Source organism: Sander lucioperca, chromosome 2, assembly GCF_008315115.2.
Source record: "Sander lucioperca isolate FBNREF2018 chromosome 2, SLUC_FBN_1.2, whole genome shotgun sequence".
Classification (NCBI taxonomy): Eukaryota; Metazoa; Chordata; class Actinopteri; order Perciformes; family Percidae; genus Sander; species Sander lucioperca.
The window spans coordinates 3,997,718-4,016,334 of NC_050174.1; the positions used below are offsets into that span (position 1 = coordinate 3,997,718).

The 18,617-nt window shown below is 40.9% G+C and overlaps 2 protein-coding genes across 7 annotated transcripts; one reads left to right on the top strand and one right to left on the bottom strand.

Annotated features, from left to right (window-relative positions):
- Positions 1-32: 32 nt before the first annotated feature.
- zgc:152968 (uncharacterized protein LOC564848 homolog) lies at positions 33-10,399 on the bottom strand. Of its 5 annotated transcripts, XM_036009033.1 has the most exons (17): positions 8,383-8,627; positions 7,239-7,906; positions 6,366-7,043; positions 6,190-6,279; positions 5,738-5,996; positions 5,032-5,372; positions 4,629-4,772; positions 4,437-4,551; positions 4,272-4,343; positions 4,064-4,204; positions 3,793-3,906; positions 3,036-3,109; positions 2,816-2,920; positions 2,300-2,415; positions 1,792-1,930; positions 401-521; positions 33-144 (listed from the first exon to the last, which is right to left on the bottom strand). In XM_036009033.1, the coding sequence occupies exons 1-17, from the start codon at positions 8,528-8,530 to the stop codon at positions 56-58; spliced, it is 3,414 nt and encodes a 1,137-aa protein (XP_035864926.1). In that variant the 5' UTR covers positions 8,531-8,627; the 3' UTR covers positions 33-55. The 5 variants fall into 5 exon arrangements, with proteins under 5 accessions (XP_035864926.1, XP_035864929.1, XP_035864920.1 ...); XM_036009036.1 differs by lacking the exon at positions 8,383-8,627 and adding an exon at positions 10,200-10,399 and having other exon boundaries at positions 6,366-7,906; XM_036009027.1 differs by having other exon boundaries at positions 5,738-5,993; positions 6,366-7,906.
- Positions 8,767-18,320, top strand: poli (polymerase (DNA directed) iota). Of its 2 annotated transcripts, none has more exons than XM_031305830.2 (10): positions 8,767-9,092; positions 9,277-9,402; positions 9,497-9,661; positions 10,219-10,365; positions 10,583-10,819; positions 10,989-11,167; positions 12,051-12,142; positions 12,224-12,357; positions 12,791-13,011; positions 17,049-17,828. In XM_031305830.2, exons 1-10 carry the CDS (start codon positions 8,999-9,001, stop codon positions 17,826-17,828), a joined length of 2,175 nt encoding a protein of 724 aa, XP_031161690.1. In that variant the 5' UTR covers positions 8,767-8,998. The 2 variants fall into 2 exon arrangements, with proteins under 2 accessions (XP_031161690.1, XP_031161692.1); XM_031305832.2 differs by having other exon boundaries at positions 8,984-9,097; positions 17,049-18,320.
- The last annotated feature ends 297 nt before the right edge of the window (positions 18,321-18,617 follow it).

Sequence of the window (18,617 nt, forward strand, 5' to 3'; positions counted from 1 at the left end):
CAACATCTGATTTTTCATGTATGAACAGTGTGGCGATTATCATGTTTTATTTCCATCATTTTTTCAGTTTTCCATCTTCTTTGACCTTCCATAACATAAGCTCCATGCAGGCAGCAGCGTCTTCTGCAGTGTCGTGGCCACAAACTGGGAGAAACATTAACATGGTGTATTTAAATAAATGTGTTCATTGAAAAAAAAAAAACACACATTAGCTATACAATACATAAATTACACTGTTGCAAATACATACATTTCGGTAAGTCTTGACACTCAAATCTTGTCTGATTATGATCCATTTCTTTATTTGAATTTAGATTTTGTTTCAGATGTATTGGAGTTTTAATTTAGTGGACATTCAAGTAAAACAGACACTTGACTGTAGTTATCCGTGATGACTGACCACTCTCTTGGATGATCCTTCTGAGGTATTCAGCAGTGAGGTTGTTGAGGGTCAGCTTGTGAGGGAGGCCCAGACGGTGAGGGAAGACCACTGATGTGTCTACCACCACCCCATGGAGCAACTACAGTAAAGAGGAAGATATCTGAATCTCTTTTTACTGGGGGGGTAGCCTCTTCGGAAAAGTGACAATTACTCAATCATACAGGCGAAAAAACAAAGACTCAGCCAATGCCATGGCACTCAGCATGTGTGGAGCCCAGAATGGATTTTTAGTCCTCCTTTTGATCCATTTTATAAGATAGTAACTCAAAGTAAAACTAGTTGTGTTATGGTTGCGTATATATTATATTATAGATATTAATATAATACCTGGTGAAAAAGTACCTTAGCCTTTTAGACCTTTGACCAAAGTGGGTCATAGATCAACTAGCATTTGTTAACCCCTTACGTCCATTATATACCAGTTCAACTTCTGGCTACACGTCCTCTTGGTCAAGGCAGTTATGTGTCTGGCATATGTTGCCATGATTAGTGAGTCTTCCCGTGACATATTAAATATTATTGCCATTTTTAAAGCCTAGTTTTCTTGTGTTGCTTTTAAAAGTCTAAGTTGCCAAATCCCTTAACAGCTGAGAAAAGCTGGTAACTTACATTCAACCTTCTATGACCAAGATTGGTTGCAGTGTTTGTAGTTGCGATTGCAAAGTTAATTCAGAGTTTGTACTTTCTCATGAGGTATTTAAGTGAATTATTACCTTTTACAGTCAGGTTATCAATAATCCATTAGGGCTGCAAAAATAATAAGCAATAATCCTAAAACGGCACTTTAAATCTTACTCACTTTAAGTGGTGCCTTTTATATTCAATTCAATGTTCACTAAAAGAATGTTGGAAAATATTTCCTTTCATTTGTTTTAAATTAAACAAGCAATTTGTTGTGCGCAAGTAATATCATTATCACAACAATTAAACAACGTTATCGTATATTTTCCTCAATCGTGTAGCCCTATAATATATATATTATAAAAAGCACACCTCCTTACTATTCACCCATCTAGAAAATGGCACTATTGCTAGATGGTCCTGTGGAATAACAAAAGTTGAGGTTTTATAGATAGACAGACACACGCACACAAAAAACAGCTTTGAAGTTAAAACATGAACTATGAACAGGGATACTCCTGAAATAGCAAAATGGCTCTTTGCAGAATTTTTTTTTGGCAGATGGTCATGTTGAATGTGGCTGGCTTTGCTCTGCTTGGTTTCAGTTTCATTTGAAAAACCCTGGGCTTGTTTTAAAATCACAGGTTAGCCAGGACTGTAATATGTTGGAAAACAATTTATGCAAAGAAAAAGGCCAATGATGTTGGAAAAAAAAGTATAGTAGTCACCTTCAGGGCACAGAGGTCCATTTCCAGGCCATGTCCAATCAGAATGGTGTCGGCGCTGATAAAGCTCAATAAGGTCTCCTGCACCTCTGTGAGGGAGGTGCACTTACCCTTCACATCTTCCTCAGTGATGCCTGAAAACCTTGACAAGTAAAATGTCACACAGGCAACTGATAGAGCAGTTGGGTGATTCACATGAATTGATAAACACAGTAGTTGTACCATTTCCTCCATTTATCACCCTGTATTAGTAATTAGTGGAAATTATATCTGTGGTATTGCAATGTACATTTTCAGTGCCTTTCAGCTTTCGGCAAGACCATTGGATCTAACTGTGTATTCCTTTATTTTCCTAGTTCAAGTGCTTTAGTATGCATTTTCAGGTTCTTGCCATCTCCACATCAGTTTTGGTTAATTACCAGAGGAGGGATAGGGTTTAAAGTAGGTGTACAGAACATGTTTGGGTCTTGGGGAAAAAAGGGAAGAAACACACAGCCAAGTATCTAATTACCTGGTGTTATAGTCGATAGCCTCATTATCAGGTCTGACGAAGGTGTCATAGACGACATGCAGACTAGAGTTGACCACCGTCACTCTGGATAGCTCCAGACCATGAATAGTATAACACTAGGAAGACAAAAATAACACAATATATGTTGTTTTCACTGCATACTAAAGGCCAGCTAAATATCAAAAATGATTTTAAGTCCACCCACAGACACACTAATTTATGTTTGTTTGTTTTGAGATCAGGTATATGTGCACATCAGGGAAAAACTACACAATAATTGTTTTGGAACAAACAAAGAGGATCTGGTATTGAATATTTTTTTCATTCTATTAACAAGTCTATTAAAGTTATGTCTTCTTTAAATACATCAGTTTTACTTTGAGGCAACTCAGATTTTCTGTGATAGATCACCAGTTTTATCATGGATTCTAATGAAATTTCCACAAGTAAGTTGGTGTCTGTTGCTCAACATTAGGAATATTTAAAAAAAAAAAAAAAAAAAAAAAAGCTAATCACCATTTCACAATTCAAGGAGTAGACCCCAGGACAATTCTTATCTGAGGGATGTCTGGGGGTAGTCGAGACAAACCCATCCAGGCTGAGGGAATCATGGACATGCAACTGGTGAAGACAAAAAAAAAAGAATGAAAATCAGACATTGACCTGCTAATTCATTTGAGAAGGTTTTAGGAAAGTATCTAGTTATGGAATAATCTCTCACTTTGTCTTTTCCTACCTTAAACACCTGACATCCAGGTGCTCCCATGACTCCCTCACAGCAACTGTAGCGGGTCTCCACTCCACCTGGCACTGTTAACAGTTGTATACAATGATCAGAATCAGAATTAATTTTATTCTCATTTTAAGTACATACAACGCAATTAAAAGTGCCACTCTATGGTGATAACATAAAAACACACAAACTGAAGCGTGAATCATGGTTCTGCGGAGGGTCCACGCAGAGCTTTCGCAGTAACCTACCTAAGTGGCCTGAAGTTTATACTTGTGCGTTTGTGTGTGCGCGTCGATCTCTTTAAGAAAATAGCTAGTCCGGCATGTGTGTGCGCGTGGGGAGTGTGTGGTATAGCGAGTGAGAGAGTGACTGTGATTAGCTTCGGAGCGAGTGCTGACTCTAGAGTCACAGTGAGAGAACCAAAGTGTCTCCCCTGTGCTTTCTGACCACGGTGGGAAATCTGTAGAAGGAAAAGTTAACACTGTCCTTGATTTCATGTTTATGGAGAAGGAGAACCAGGAAATGAGTACGGGGAAATGCAACGCTACCAAGCCACGGCCGAGCGCCGTGCGTCGCAGCAACGTGTACGTAGCCACGACGTAGATGTAACACAGAAGCATAAACCACGCTTAAGAACATAAAGCAGAGAATGTGACGATGGAAGAATTAAAACTAGAGTAAATAGTAAAATGGTAATATAATTGACTCGTATTGCACATCTGATGGTGTAAGCTGTAGAGTAAACACTTTGAAACATTACCTTTTTTCGTAACTCCTTTCCCATAGTGGTAATTACACTCCTCCTTACGGATGTGTTTGCCCATATGGTTCACAGAGTATGTAGCGCCACATCGACAGCAGATCCTCTTAAGGGCTTTAATCAACACAACGGAAGAAGCACATCACCATTGTGAAATGTGCTAAAAAGAAACCATCATTGCAAGTACACCACAGGTTAAGTGTGCCCTCTAGTGATATAATATCAGAACAGCATCAAACGGTCCATTCAGGGCGTATAGGTTTTTACTTACGGTCCGCACTGCCTTTCTTATTGTCAGCAAAAAGAACAGCCCAACCAGGTTTCTCTGGGTGCTGGACAGGATAGTTGCTCTCAACCAGCCTTTCCTCAGTCAAAATATAGTCCTTCAAACTCTCATAAAATGCCATATCTGCTGGAAAAAAAATATTTGTCAAAATATTAGAGTAAAATGACAAATGCATTTAAAAACTAATTCTCACCGTTTTCTCTAAAATTCTTCATATTAAGAGGAATGTTGCCTTTGGATCTTTGGCTGTTGACTGCATTTTCATCTGCACCAGAAAAATATAAATGAAATAAATATAAATTATATAATTTTGTTACATTTCACGAAGAGCAGTTTGAGTTTGTAAGAGATTCTCAACCTTTATCAGCAACAGCACTTTGGTTCTTCAGCTTCTTCAGTGCATTCACTGCAACACTCAGATATTTGAGTTTGTTCACACTGCGATTATACACAGCCTTCTCTTCAGCAAGTGCCTATAAACAATAACAGGGACAGAAATGACTAGACTGTAGTTTGTAATTAAGAATAACATTAAGTGGCACAAGCTCACCTTTTCAAAGGCTTCATTAACATTGGCTGTTGTCTTGAGGAACTCCTCTGTAAACATGTTGACATAACGCTGTCGGATGTCATGGGGCACTTTGTCTTTAGTGGCCTCACACTGCTGCTTCAACTTCCGTTTAGTGGGCACTGGCTAAAATAATAAAATTCATTATTAATATTTAGCAGATGAAACCTGTCTAACTCACACCAGACACACGTTTAGTTCAAGTTGATTTTACTTACTACATAATTTAACTATTGATAATTTTTGTTATGCTTCTATTATTGTTTTTATTAATGTGTGTAAGGTGTCCTTAGGTGTCCTGAAAGGAGTCAACAAATAAAATGTATTATTATTATTATTAAGTCTTTCACAATCACCCCAAAAAAGGCTGTTTGTCACTTCTCACCTTGACAGTAGAATGGACAGCAGCTAGAGGAGTAGTGGAAACAGCTGGACTTGAATGTGCCGATGAAAAAGCAGAGTTCAGTGAAGGTTTACGTGCCGGGGCAGGAATGAGAACAGGTGCTGTGGTGCGGTATCTTTGCACAGGGGTAACAGCAGGTGGATGGTACATTTGCCTCACAGCGGCAGTGCTAGTGTACACTTGACTGAGTGGGGTTAGCACTGAAGTAACTTGGCTGGAACCGGAAGTGACAGGCAGGGGGAACGTGCCCTCGGGGAGGATCAAGTGCAAGTTGTTGCCCACTCCGATCACGGCAGTTCCCAAAGATACGTAGTTCATGTAAGCTATGGAATAAGACAAAAATCATGCAGATGTAATGCATTCAGGCAAAGCTACTAAAATACAACACAAGATAAAACTACATCTACTTAAATATTTGCATACAAAAACAGGAAGGAAATGCTGCTTGATCTACATAGACTGTATGAAGGTCTCAAGATGTTTTACTGGTAAAATGTCAACGTCATACATGACAGAAGTAATATTTAAATTGAATAAAGGCTTCAACTTTGAAATTGGACAATGAAGTGTATTGTTTTTCTTCATTTTACTTTTGTATTTGGACAATATTTGATGTTCATTTTAATTGTAATAATTCTTAAAGAATGACCCTAATAAATGTCATCCCCTACAGATAACAGATGCTTACCATTTTGCACAGGAGCAGGCTGCAGGTTTTCAGGGGTTTGAGTTAAAGGAAAAGGTGCCATCTGGGTCTCTGGCTTCCACTGACAGGTGGAGGAAACAAAAGCCTGACCACCTTTAACTGAAGCAGTCAACATGGAGGCTCCCTGCCGTACCTGCTGGATCTTGGGGGTGATGGAGGGCTGGGAGGCGAATCCTGACACCGCAGGCACACGTAAGGGAACCAGCACCTGGGGCTGAGGTCTCCTATTAGCTACTGGCTGCTGAATGGAGCAGGTAAAAGAAAAAAGTGAAACGCTTAAAATGATCTTTTATGCTTTAAAAATTCATAAAATGTTATTCTCAAGAGGGTAGTGCCCAGAGGAAGAAGGCCATTCTGAAATATGTATCTTATATTTGGTGCCTCCCCATATATGAATATGGAGACTTAAGATTAGTCATTTCATGTGTATGTACCTCTGTATGTTTGGCTTCATGAGCCACTCTCTTCTTTAGTGGCAATGCTTGGGGTTTGACATTGGGTTTCTCTACATCCATAGCTCCAACCTAAAAATGACAATGAAAGGGATTAGCTCTTTAGACAGGGCCAAAGTTTTTTCATCTTGGATCTGGAGTGTCAACTGCATACTTACGGACACTTCAGGCTGCTTATCATTTCCCTTATCCTCATTGTTAGCCTCCATGAAGATCCTGTAGCATTCCTCCATTGGGTCACTGTCAGACAGTTCCATTTCTGAATAGTTGAGCTCATCTTCATCATCAGAGCTGGAACAAATGGTTATAACCTCATCTTCTGTCCCAAAAAGCGGTTCAGTTGATCCGGATGATAATTCAGCTCTGTTGGCCAAACTTGATGCTGAATCGTGCCGAGCCTGGCTGCTGTCTGAAGTTGGTTCTGCTAGCTCCAGGTAGCTTTCAGGTGCGGCAGCTTTAGCCTGCATCTGTCCTGGCATTTTGCTTGACATTTTTTGGCTGTGTGGCAGCACTGATGGTACACATTTTGTGGAAGACCGCTGATTACTAACTCTGCTCTGAGCTGGCTGCTCTGCTGTCTGAGCTTGCTTGGTGTGTTGTCTGCATGGTAAGTCTGAGTTAGCAACTGGAGCTTTATAAAAAAGTGAATTTGTTGGTGGAAAATGATGCGACTGCAGTGGATTCATTTTCTTAACACTATGGGGCAGCGCACACTGAGGCAATTCCACCTGAAACACATGTTCTTCCTTTTCCCCCACCAGATTGTTCCAGTTTTGATCTTGCAGGTCTGTGGTGGCAGGAGGACTTGCAGATTTCTCCAACAATGTTTCAGCAGCCTGAAAGGGAGTCATTTTCTGACTTTCACTTTGCAATTCTTCTAAACAGCCAGTTAAATCAACTACTCTCCCATCAACCGATATATTTTCACATTCTTTGTTCTCATAAAGATTTAATGGACCTTGATTGTTTTCAGCACCGCAATTACTATAAACTCTATTGCCTTCTATCGTTGATGCAGGTGGATATGTTACCTTGCACACTTCAGCATTTAGAAGTGAAATAGGTGTTTGGACCTCCTTCGATTCCTCCACATTATCCTGGAGGGATTTGCCACCAACAGAACGAAGAGGTTTCTGAACTCTCGCCCTCTTTTTGTCAGGCGAGAGAGGAATGTCAATAATCAGGACGCAGTCTTCATTGGAGTCATCAAATGGCTCTGGAGATGGCAATCTGGGAAGCGGAGACTGACATGTGACTGGCTTCTTTTGGTCACAAGGTACAGTGTTATTTGCTCTTTTCAAACCCGGTCCGTTTCTCACTTTTTGCTCTTTACCTGATGAGCTATAAGACCGTAAGCCAGCAGAAAAGTTGGACAGAGGGTCATACTCCAAGTCAGTCCTTGGTTTTGAGTTGTCAACCACGTACTTCCTTGCTCGGGAGTATGTTGTAGTTATGTCTGTGCACGAAGACAGCCCATAAGAACCTATGTCTACGTGTTTATCTGCAGTCTCAGACTTGGAAACAGAGAAATTAGGCATAGTGTTTATGCTGTCTGCCTGTACGGTCTGGTAGCGTGACAGTCGTCTTTGCTCCTGCTCCACCTCATTCCTTACAGTTTCAATCTCCTTGTTGATCCGCTCCAGCTCCTGGAGGCCGTCTTCTCTGGTCTCATCATTCACTGGATAGACATTTTGCAGTCCTGTACAAAAGAAATATGATATAGGACTTATTAACATTATGGTGGAGGTGAGAAATAAGATGTTGGGAGTGCTGGTGGTGTGACCTGTACAGTAGCTGTGTGCAAAATAAACATCTCTAAACAACCATAATTTGTGTTTCAGAACACAATTTTTAATTTGTGTTTGTGTCCCATTAGGCTATGTTTGAAATCCAGCTAAGACAATAGACCCACAAATGTGCCTCATTTTAATATTACATAACTTAACATTACAAGGATGAGGACACAAGGGTGGCTAAATAACCCTTATCTGAATGCAAAAAACGTGAGGAAGCCAATCATTTTAGTACAAAAGTGAGTTGCTTCATCTTCAAACTAGCTAGTTCAGAAAGTTTGAAAATGATTTAACCAACTTTATTCTTGAATTACTTTGTATATGCAATTGCAAACTTTTAGGCAAAAGACACCAAGCTAAGGCACACCTGAAAAACACTAACCTGCAACAACTAGCGATGATTTATACGAGGCACCAAACGTATCCCGCAATTCTGTGGCATGTTTGTACAAACAGTGAGGCCGCTCACAATGCCCACGTTTTGAAAAGGGACAATTTATATAAGCAAAGAGACCAGACGAGGGAAACATAAGGAAAAACGTCACTTCTCAAAATACGCAAAAACCGTTTCGTTTGATTAGCTAATTAACCGTCGTAACCGTTGAGCCGGAGGTCTCGTGAGGTCAGCTTCGCTTATATAGGCTCTGTTCAGGTTGCAAGCGGTAGCGACTCGCGAGACGACAGTTAGTAACGTTAAATAAAATTGAAAAAAAAAAATTGTCCCTGAATATGTATATTTTTCGATATTTTCTGGAGATGAAAGTAGTTTAATGCCCGAATAACAATAATATTAATAATAACGAAAGTTGATAGCTGTCCACTGTGTCGCCGTAATCCCTCCTCGCCGGCAGATCGCGCTGCTGCACAAAACTGAACTGGGACCTACACGAAATAGTAGTGAGTGATTCACTTTCCCCATCGCAGTCACAACAATACCAGTCTAAAATAGGATATCACAAACTATAAAGCACTTACAGTTACAATTTGCGTTGTTTGAAATGGCTAACAGCGAGGATGAGATGGAAGAGGATGAAACCGAGTGGAAGAACAGTTTCGTGGATTCAGTCTCACTCAGCCCCGCTGCTGCTTCTGGTAAAGTATGAAGACTGGGAGGCTTTGGCTAACTATACAGTTTGGTTGTTTTTTTCTGGCTTTTGGATATGCAAATAGAAACACGGCTCTGTCTAACACCTATTTATACCATAGACTATATTATACAGTATATGATCTATACGTGTCAGATGGTAATTATTGTATGTATAATCTCTTGTTTCAGGTTCAAGCCTCAATAAGACATCCGGACCAACAACTGCACACAGAGTCATTCTGCATTTTGACCTGGACTGCTTCTATGCTCAGGTGGAAATGATCAGAAACCCAGCACTGAGAGAGGTCCCTTTAGGTAAACTGATTTAATACAAAAAAATCCTCTGTGGCGGAGGAATACAAGTTGAAAGAACACTCTTGTGGTTTAATAATGTTTCTCAAATCATCAGGTATTCAGCAGAAATACATCATAGTCACCTGTAACTATGTGGCAAGGGATCAGGGTGTCACCAAGCTGATGTCTGTGACTGATGCTAAGGAGAGATGTCCTCAGCTGGTGCTGGTTAAAGGAGAAGACCTGACACACTACAGAGAAATGTCCTATAAGCTGACAGGTATGCAGGATGCTCTGCACATAGAGCTGTATTCTGATACAAACTGTACAGTAGTTAGAAAAGGATTTAGCATTTAGTAAAAACCCATCCTAAACACCCTCAATAAATAGATGTTGCCAATAAATCTCATCTCACAATTTGATCTTTTTTATCTGCGGGTCCATTTACTGTTAGGTGGTAACAGAGAATAATTTAGGAATCTTTAAAACACAGAACAACAAATATTTTTTGGTATCAGTCTCTCAGAAATAGTGCCAGAGATTCTGTCTAGACACTTACAATAACTTTTAGAAGTCAGAATGCAATTTAAAAACAAGACATTTTGTAATTGAGAAAACGTATGAGTATCATTTTCAGCTATAAAAATCTCACTCTCTTGCTGTGCTCTTGTTTTTAATTTCTTCATACACATTATAGCCCACAGATTAGTGCAACAAGTTCACTCTATTCTCTGATGGTTGTTAAAAGCTATTTCGAGAAATTATATATTTAGCTAACATCATGTATATTTTATGTTTCTTTGCTCCTCTTTCTTTACCTTTTTTGTCTTCATTTAGAGCTGCTGATGTCCTACTGTCCACTGGTAGAGAGGCTTGGATTTGATGAAAACTTTGTGGACGTCACAAATATGGTAGAAAGAAGGCTTGCCCAGACACCGGAGTCTAACAACCTTTCATTCCAAGGACATATCTACAACCATTTCAGTAAGTTGTTCTGGTGTATTGCTGTACATCCATGTACATCTGGCTCATGGTAACCAGGAAATGAGTTGTGAAACAAGCCAAGAAGCTGCAACTTGTAAAATATTTGCATTGCACTCTCAGTTTCCCACCACATGAAATGTTAACTTATTGGATTCTCTTAAAGAATGTTAGGGTTACACAACCACAGATACCTTTCTGTTTTTCTTTTCCTGCCCAGGTGCAGATGTCAAACCCAGTGATCATCCGAGGTTGGCTTTAGGTTCACACATTGCAGCAGAGCTGAGAGAAGTTATCCAGAGCAAACTGGGTCTGACTGGCTGCGCAGGCATCGCCACGAACAAGCTACTGGCCAAACTAGTGTCGGGCACCTTCAAACCCAATCAGCAAACCACCCTACTGCCAGAGAACGTCAGCGACATCATGGGCTGTCTGAGCAGTGTCCGCAAAGTACCGGGTATAGATGTTTACCTCAGCTTATGTGTAACTTTGTTGCCCTTACCACTTTTGTGTGCAGTATTGCTTTAATGTTTTTCAATTGAAAGCTCTTCAATGTGTTTTTGACCCATGTCACTTGTATCAAGTATCCCTGACGATAAATTTGTGGTCCCATCATGTATTTTTAGGAGTGGGTCACCAAACTGCTAAGAGACTTCAAGCCCTGGGATTGGTCAGCATGAAAGACCTTCAGATCTTCCCATTGAATGACTTGGTGAGAGAGTTTGGAGTTCCCAGCGCTCAGCGCCTAAAGAATCTGGCCCTTGGTGTTGATGACTCACCTGTCGTCCCCAGTGGGGCCCCTCAGGTAGGCTAGGATATCCCGGAAATGACCTGTGTCTTTTAAGCTCAGAGTTGTTATCAGATAGAAGTAATTGTCGACTCACTCGTACAGGTCTGACATTACTGATACTGTAATTTTTAGTTCTTAATTACTTTCCCTTCTGATGGAAAAATGTTCTATTTTACCTAGTGCTGTCAGTTAAACGCGCTATTAACGACAACGCAAACCCATTTTAACGGCCTCAATTTTTTTATCATGAGATTAACTAACTGGCATAGCAAACTTTTTGGCATAGCAAACTTTGTAGTTTTTTTCACATGCTGTTGCAAGAACTAGTAACGTTAGAAAAACTACAACACCACACCGGATCTAGCTAGACCGGAAACAAAACAACACACACTTGTTTGGGCTTGCGAGCCGGCCAAAGAGTAGTAGGCTAACGTTACGTTTTGAGTGGATGGCGAGCGCGAGATGCCGAAATGCCGGATGCCAATAAGATTCTGAATGGAAAGTTTACTTTTAAAAAGTTGCCAAATGGTTCCATTGACAAGACCAAAGTGATCTGTGTGTTCTGTCGTTGTGAACTGAGCTATCATCGCAGCACGTCCAGTCTGAAATACCACTTGATGGCCAAGCACACAGCTGATGAGAATTCTCCGCCCCCTCGTCAAAGCCAGGCGACAAAAGCACAAAGCAAGCCGATCCACTTTTCCATGTTGATAAGAGCATTAAAATGAGAAAAAATAATTGGACAAAAAGAAATCTAGGGACATTTAGAATAGATAAAAATGTGCGATTAATTGCGAGTATGACATTAATGCGATTAATTGCGATTAAATATTTTAATTGTTTGACAGCACTAATTTTACCATATCTTTCATTAATTAGTATCCTCTTCATGTTTCAGTCTCTCAGTGACGAAGACTCCTTCAAGAAAATCTCATCAACTACAGACGTTTTGGAAAAGATTCAAGAACTCCTGAGAAGTCTGGTGGAGAGGCGAGATACTTGTCATTGTGGTCTTTTATGCTCGACTCGTGGCCGCTGAATCTAACCTTTTGTCATCTGTTTGTAAACTAGGATGCACAAAGATGGCAGGCAGCCTCAAACCTTCCGGCTGACCATCCGTAGATACTCGGCGACCAACAAGTGGTTCAGTCGGGAGAGCCGGCAGTGTCCAATCCCCAACCACATAGGACAGAAGATCTCCTCTGGTAAGCTCCTGCACCAGGAATGACACTGTGCTGCAAGAGCTCAGCATGGCATATGTAGACCCTTTATGAGGGTTTCCACTCACTGTAAAACTACTTGTGTATTTAGCCCTTAGCATTGATTGCCATAAATGTACTTGATTTTTTTCAGTTGAATACAGCACCCAAATACATTATGTGTATGCCTTAGCACTATGGAGTTCACTATCCTCAAAGGATTTAAACAGTAGGTGAATATGTTCACCATGATTTGTTGGCTTTAAAATGCCATAAGTGCAACAATATTGTCTGCTAATGTCAAACTTTAACTCACAGAACGTGCCAATTTTGACTCATTACATTAGGCAAGACCTTTAAAAGCTGCCCTGCTCGTCATCTCCATGTCCCGCTGTCCAAAAGTTCCATTAATGCATTTTCTTCTGTAATGTTTCTATAGACAGCAGTGATGATACTGTGGTCCAGCTGGTCCCGTTGGCTATGGAGCTCTTCCACAAGATGGTGGACAGAAGCGCCGCCTTCCACCTCACCCTCATTAACGTTTGCTTCAGTAACCTGCAGAGCAAAGGAGCTGCCGTCAGCGGAAAGGGCTCCATTAAATCTTTTTTCACACACAGCACGTCTGCCAGAAAAACACAAATGTTGTCATCACAACGCCAGGTAGCGCAGTGAAGTAATGCATTATAATCTGGCTTACCTCGTTATTACTGTTCAGATAATGGTCTCTTAATTTCCACCAGGGTATCTGTGGGAAAGTTGAAACGTTTTAAGATGCACTGAATTCAGGTTCCTTTTTTTATGCAAGTTTTTGATTAAGTTTTCTGATAGATAAACAACATAACACAAGACAACATACAGTATCACAGTAAATTAAAGGAGAACCAGTAAAAAGGGAATTCATTATTTTTAATTGATATCCAAATTGTCCTTTTTTCCATTATACTTTCGATGGAATGATCAAGAAACCGTTAAATAGCAATCTATGCTGTATTAAAAGAGAAAGATGGCGCCGATGTGTGTGTGTTTCGCCGCTTACCTCTGCTGAGATTGGTGTTGATTTTCCTGTTTCTACTCACTCGAAATGTGTCACCGCTGCTGGTGTATGACCGCCAGACCCTGTTAAGTATCTGTAATTCTGCGGAGAAAGTGCCGATCTACCGGTCTGGCGGACAGTCAAATATGCCGCCGCCTTTCCTGGCGTCCATACCGGCCTATCTACGGCGTCAGCCCTGCCTTTGACTCCGCAACAATCGTCGCAGGAGACGCGGCAAGAGAGGCAGCGTTCGTGTCAGGCTCAGAGCTTACCTGGCATCATCCTCCACATGCGATCCGGGCAATCCACGTGTCGGGTTTTCTGCGGAGTTCATCGGCTGCAATCTGCTACGTTCTACTGTATACAGTTACCGGTGGCTCCGGTCGGCGAGTTGTTTTTTTTTGTTGCAGGATGGTAGGGGAAGACTCATCCCTGATTGGCTCACCCTGACATCCTTACCCTAACCATAACCAATCCCACTCCTCTTGCCTAAACATAACCCTCCTCTTGCCTAAACCTAACCAACCCAACCAGAGCAGGCAACGAGTACTAGCCATTCAGGGATGAGTTCCCTAATGAATGTTCATGAGTCTTCCCCTATCATCCTGCAAAAAAAAATTTCGCCTCCGGTCGATTGTACCTGATTCCGGGGGCCCACCCCCCCTGCTGCTGGAACGTGAAGTGCTCCAAGCGAGGCTGCGTGCACAGGAATCTCCGCCCACTCAATCGTGCTTCCCTACAGAATGAACGGCGTTCAATTCGTAAGGCGCTGATCAACACCAGATCACTCACAAATAAGACTTTTATCCTCAATGACCTTTTTACGACCAATGCTCTGGACTTTCATTTGTTGACGGAAACCTGGCTGAAACCAGGTGACAACAGCGCCTTCTCGGAGCTCCTCCTCCGCGCCTGTTCTTTCCACAACTCCCCGCGAATGTCAGGTCGAGGCGGTGGGCTGGCCACTCGTTTCAAGGATGAGTACAGTTGCAGATTATTACCTGCATTCTGTTATACTACTTTTGAACTTCAGCTGTTTGTGGCTGATCTGGATTCTCCTGTGTTGTGTGCAGTTATTTATCGCCCACCAAAACTCAACAAGGATTTTATATGCGAGTTTTCTAAGTTCTTAGCTGATGTTGTTCCAAAATACAACAAGCTCCTGGTGTGGGGATTTCAATATTCATGTTTGTTGTCCCTCAAACCTATTTGCTAATGATTATAAAACTCTTTTGAACTCTTTTTGCCTCTTGTGGAAAGGCAGACACATCGTCTTGGTCACACCTTGGATCTCATCATCTCCTGTGGGCTTTCAGTTTCACTCAGTGAAATAAAAGAAACTGGTATCTCAGATCATTTCCCCATCAGTTTTTAGATCAGTGTTCCTCCACCTGCTAGTAAGCCTGTCTCCTCAGTTTCTAGGCGCCGCTGCATCACCTCCTCTTTAGCTGGAGAGTTTGCTTCTGCGTTCATGGGCTCTCAGTTCTATGTCATGAATGGTCTGGTCTCTCCCTCTTCCCCAGATAACATTCTCTCTGTGTTCCTTTCCACAAGCACGGAAATCCTAGACTCTATTGCCCCTCATCAGATTAAAACTATTAAACCTAAGGCGGACCCCTGGCTTAATGACACCACAAGGGCCCTTAGGCAGCACTACAGACAAGCTGAACAAAGGTGGAAGAAGGACAATTTACAAGTATCACTGGGTTTATTAAAGGACAGTCTAGCTGAATACCAGAAGGCTGTAAAGGTGGCGAAGATGCACCATCTCTCTTCTGTCATAGCTAGCAGTTGCCATAAACCAAGTGTTATTTAATACTATAAACTCTGTCATGAGTCCATGCACCTCTGCTCCGACAGATGTTTCAAACAGTACATGTGAGAAGTTTCTCTGTTATTTTATTGACAAAGTAGTATCTGTCAGGCAAAACACCAGTGCTAATTTTAGTGTGTTTGTACCTGTTGCTCCTGTGCACTCTGCTGTGTTTGAGGAATTTAAGCCAATTTCTCTGACGTTACTTACTGAGGTAGTGCAACACATGAAACCTACCAACTGCCCCTTAGATATTGTCCCTGCCAGAATGGTGAAGGAGGTTTTTAATAGCACCACTGGGTCAAGTCTACTTACTTTTTTTAATTCTTGTCTTAGTTCAGGTTCTGTCCCAGCTGCCTTTAAACATGCTAAAGAAGCCTAATCTTGACCCCACAGTGTTGTCCAATTTTAGACCAGTCTCTCATCCGCCTTTTCTTTCAAAGGTTTTGGAAAAAGTTGCTTTCATACAGGTACAAACCTTTTTACAACAGAACTGTGTTTGAAAAATTTTGCACTATTGAGAGTACACAACGATATTGCCTTGTCTGTAGATGCCAGGAATCCTACTGTTTTAGTGCTTTTGGACCTCACAGCGGCTTTTGAAACAGTGGACCATGCAGTCCTCCTCTCTCGCCTTGATCATTGTGTAGGCATCCGAGGCTCGGCACTTAAATGGTTTATAGGAGCATTTCTGTCATGATTGGTGACCTCTCCTCGTCAGCTGCTCCTCTCTCTTGTGGAGTACTCCAGGGTTCCATTCTTGGCCCCATTCTGTTTTCTTTATATATGTTGCCTTTGGGAGCTATTATAGGTAAGCACAGCCTGTCATTTCATTGTTATGCAGATGATTTGCAAATGTATTTGCCTATGAAAGCAAATGACAGTGTCGCACTAAACTCCCTGCTTAGTTGTATTAATGATATTAAGTTGTGGCTTTCACAAAACTTTCTTAATTTGAACGAAGATAAAACTGAGTGTATTATTTTCAGTACTTCAGGCACGCAAAATGGTCCAGCTTTGAGTTTGGGAGCTCTGGCATCATATACTAGGTCATCTGTCAAAGATTTGATGGTTACTTTTGATTACAGCATGAAATTTGACAAGCAGATCAGTAATGTTAGAATGAGCTTTTTCCTGCTTCGTCTCCTGGCTAAAGTTAAGCCTTTCCTAGATTTCCTCCTCTAGAAAAGGCTATTCATGCCTTTATTAGTTCAAGGTTGGATTACTGTAATGCTCTTTATGTTGGTCTGAATCAGACTCACGCCTTCAACTTGTTCAAAATGTTGCTGCTCGCTTTTTAACAAATACATCTAGACGTGCAGACATCACTCCTGTTCTCTACACCCAACATTGGCTCCCTGTGCGTTTTAGAATAGATTTTAAGATGTTATTGTTTGTTTTCATGCCTTAAATGGTATTTGTCCGAAATTTTTACTTTGCGTGAGCACAATCGGTCATTGCGGTCTTCAAATCAGCTGGTTTTAGAAGTCCCAAGGTCAAGGTATAAACGGTGGAGTGATCAGGCTTTTGCAGTTGCTGCCCCGAGACTCTGGAACAAGTTAACCCCTGATATTCACACTATTACGGATGTAGCTCTTTTTAGGTCCAAACCATTTGTTTAGACTGGCTTTTAATACGTAGTAGTGGTGTGACAATTTCACTCTCCTGTTTCTTTGTAACCTTTTCTGATTTTACTGTGTTATATGTTTCATTCTTTTTATTGTATAATATGTTGTTTTATACTTGATTCCTGATGTAAAGCCCTTTGGATTTTCTCTTCTTAGAAATAGTGTGTTAGTACTCTAAATTTCCTGAAATCATCTGTCCCCCTCCTCTTTTTTTCTCCAATAGGATGATTCCTCTCAGAGTGGAGATAGTAACTGCATGGATCATCAGTTCAGCACGCCATGCTTGATTACTGAACCTACCTCACAAAAGACAGTAACCACAAAACGCCCTCGTAGCTCTGAGGCAGGATTACATGGGTTTAAAAGAAAACAGAGCCCTGTTGTTGCTGTAGAAGACCCTCCACTTCGGAGAATATCCTGCAGCACAGCAAGGTCGGACCCTGGAGAAACAAATATCGCACACCGATTGCCCCCGAATGTTGACCCCGAAGTGTTCTGGCTTCTCCCTGAGGAAATCCAGAAGGAACTGTTGTCTCCTACCTACACAAACCCTTTACCTGGCACTTCATCAAGCTCATCTGCAGTCGTTGATGCCCCTTACGTAACAAAAAGCAAGTTGCCACAGTCATTTACAGACTCACAAACTATTAAAGACATAAAGGAGGCTGCAGAAAAATTGGTTCCATCTAACAGGCCAACCACTGTAAATCCCCACAGGCTTGACACATACGTATTTCCAGGAGAAAACAACATGGAAGAAGGGAGACAGTCATTCCCTCAGTCTTCTGACTGTGAGATTCCGGGAAATGTGGACCCTAAGGTGTTTTCTGAGCTTCCGCTGGACGTTCAGAGAGAGTTGATGTCCGAATGGAAGCAACAGAAGCCCATCCTGAAGACGACCTCATCCAGGAAACCAGGGAGAAACTTGATGGCCAAAGACAGAAAGGCTGCAGGAAAAGGCAGTCAGGCAAACAATCTTTTCAAGTATTTCAAACCCAGTTAGAGAGGGACACATAACTTCTGCTAAAGGTAATTTATGACGAAAACAAACTCAGATTTTGTTATGTTATTTATCTTAAAGATCTTTTCAGTTGTTCTTGTGATATATAGGGAGTGACAGGGAGTAAACAAAATAAAAGAAACACTTAACAGTATTCTACAATAGCCCTTTAGCAAGAAACAATTTGGTGAGGGTTTTTGCTGACACTACTGCAAATCCAACTTAAAAAGGCAGCTACACAGATATGGAGGACTGATTTCTGATACATTACTCACAAAAAAGTGGTTACAATTAGATTCACACCAGCATTAACTAACACAATTAATGAATTGATCAATGGTTTAGTTATGTAATGGGATATAAAAAAAACAACAGACTTAAAAATATTTAAAAAGTTTGAGCAAAAAAAAACTAGTAAGGGAACTATTTGTCAAGAATTAATGTTAAAGCTTCACTATTGATTTTGATCAACATCTCTGACAATCCCAAATAATAAAAAAAAATGTAAGCTTGACCAAGTTGATATTTATTTCAAGTTGTTGGTAAAGTGTTTCTGTTTTTTTGTCCAGCCCTATATGTCAGTGTTAATATGTAGATTAGTTGCTATTTTGGAAATAAGAATATATTGTTTATAAAACTTAAATGATTTTAAAAACCTCTACAAACTGTTTGGTTTTTCTGTGCCTTGAACATAATGTGTGAAATCCCCTTTTACCTGAAGCGACCTTATTACGTTACCTCTTGTAAGCAAAGCTAAAACTAAATTCCAAAATCTTTAGGGGGCCTTAATTA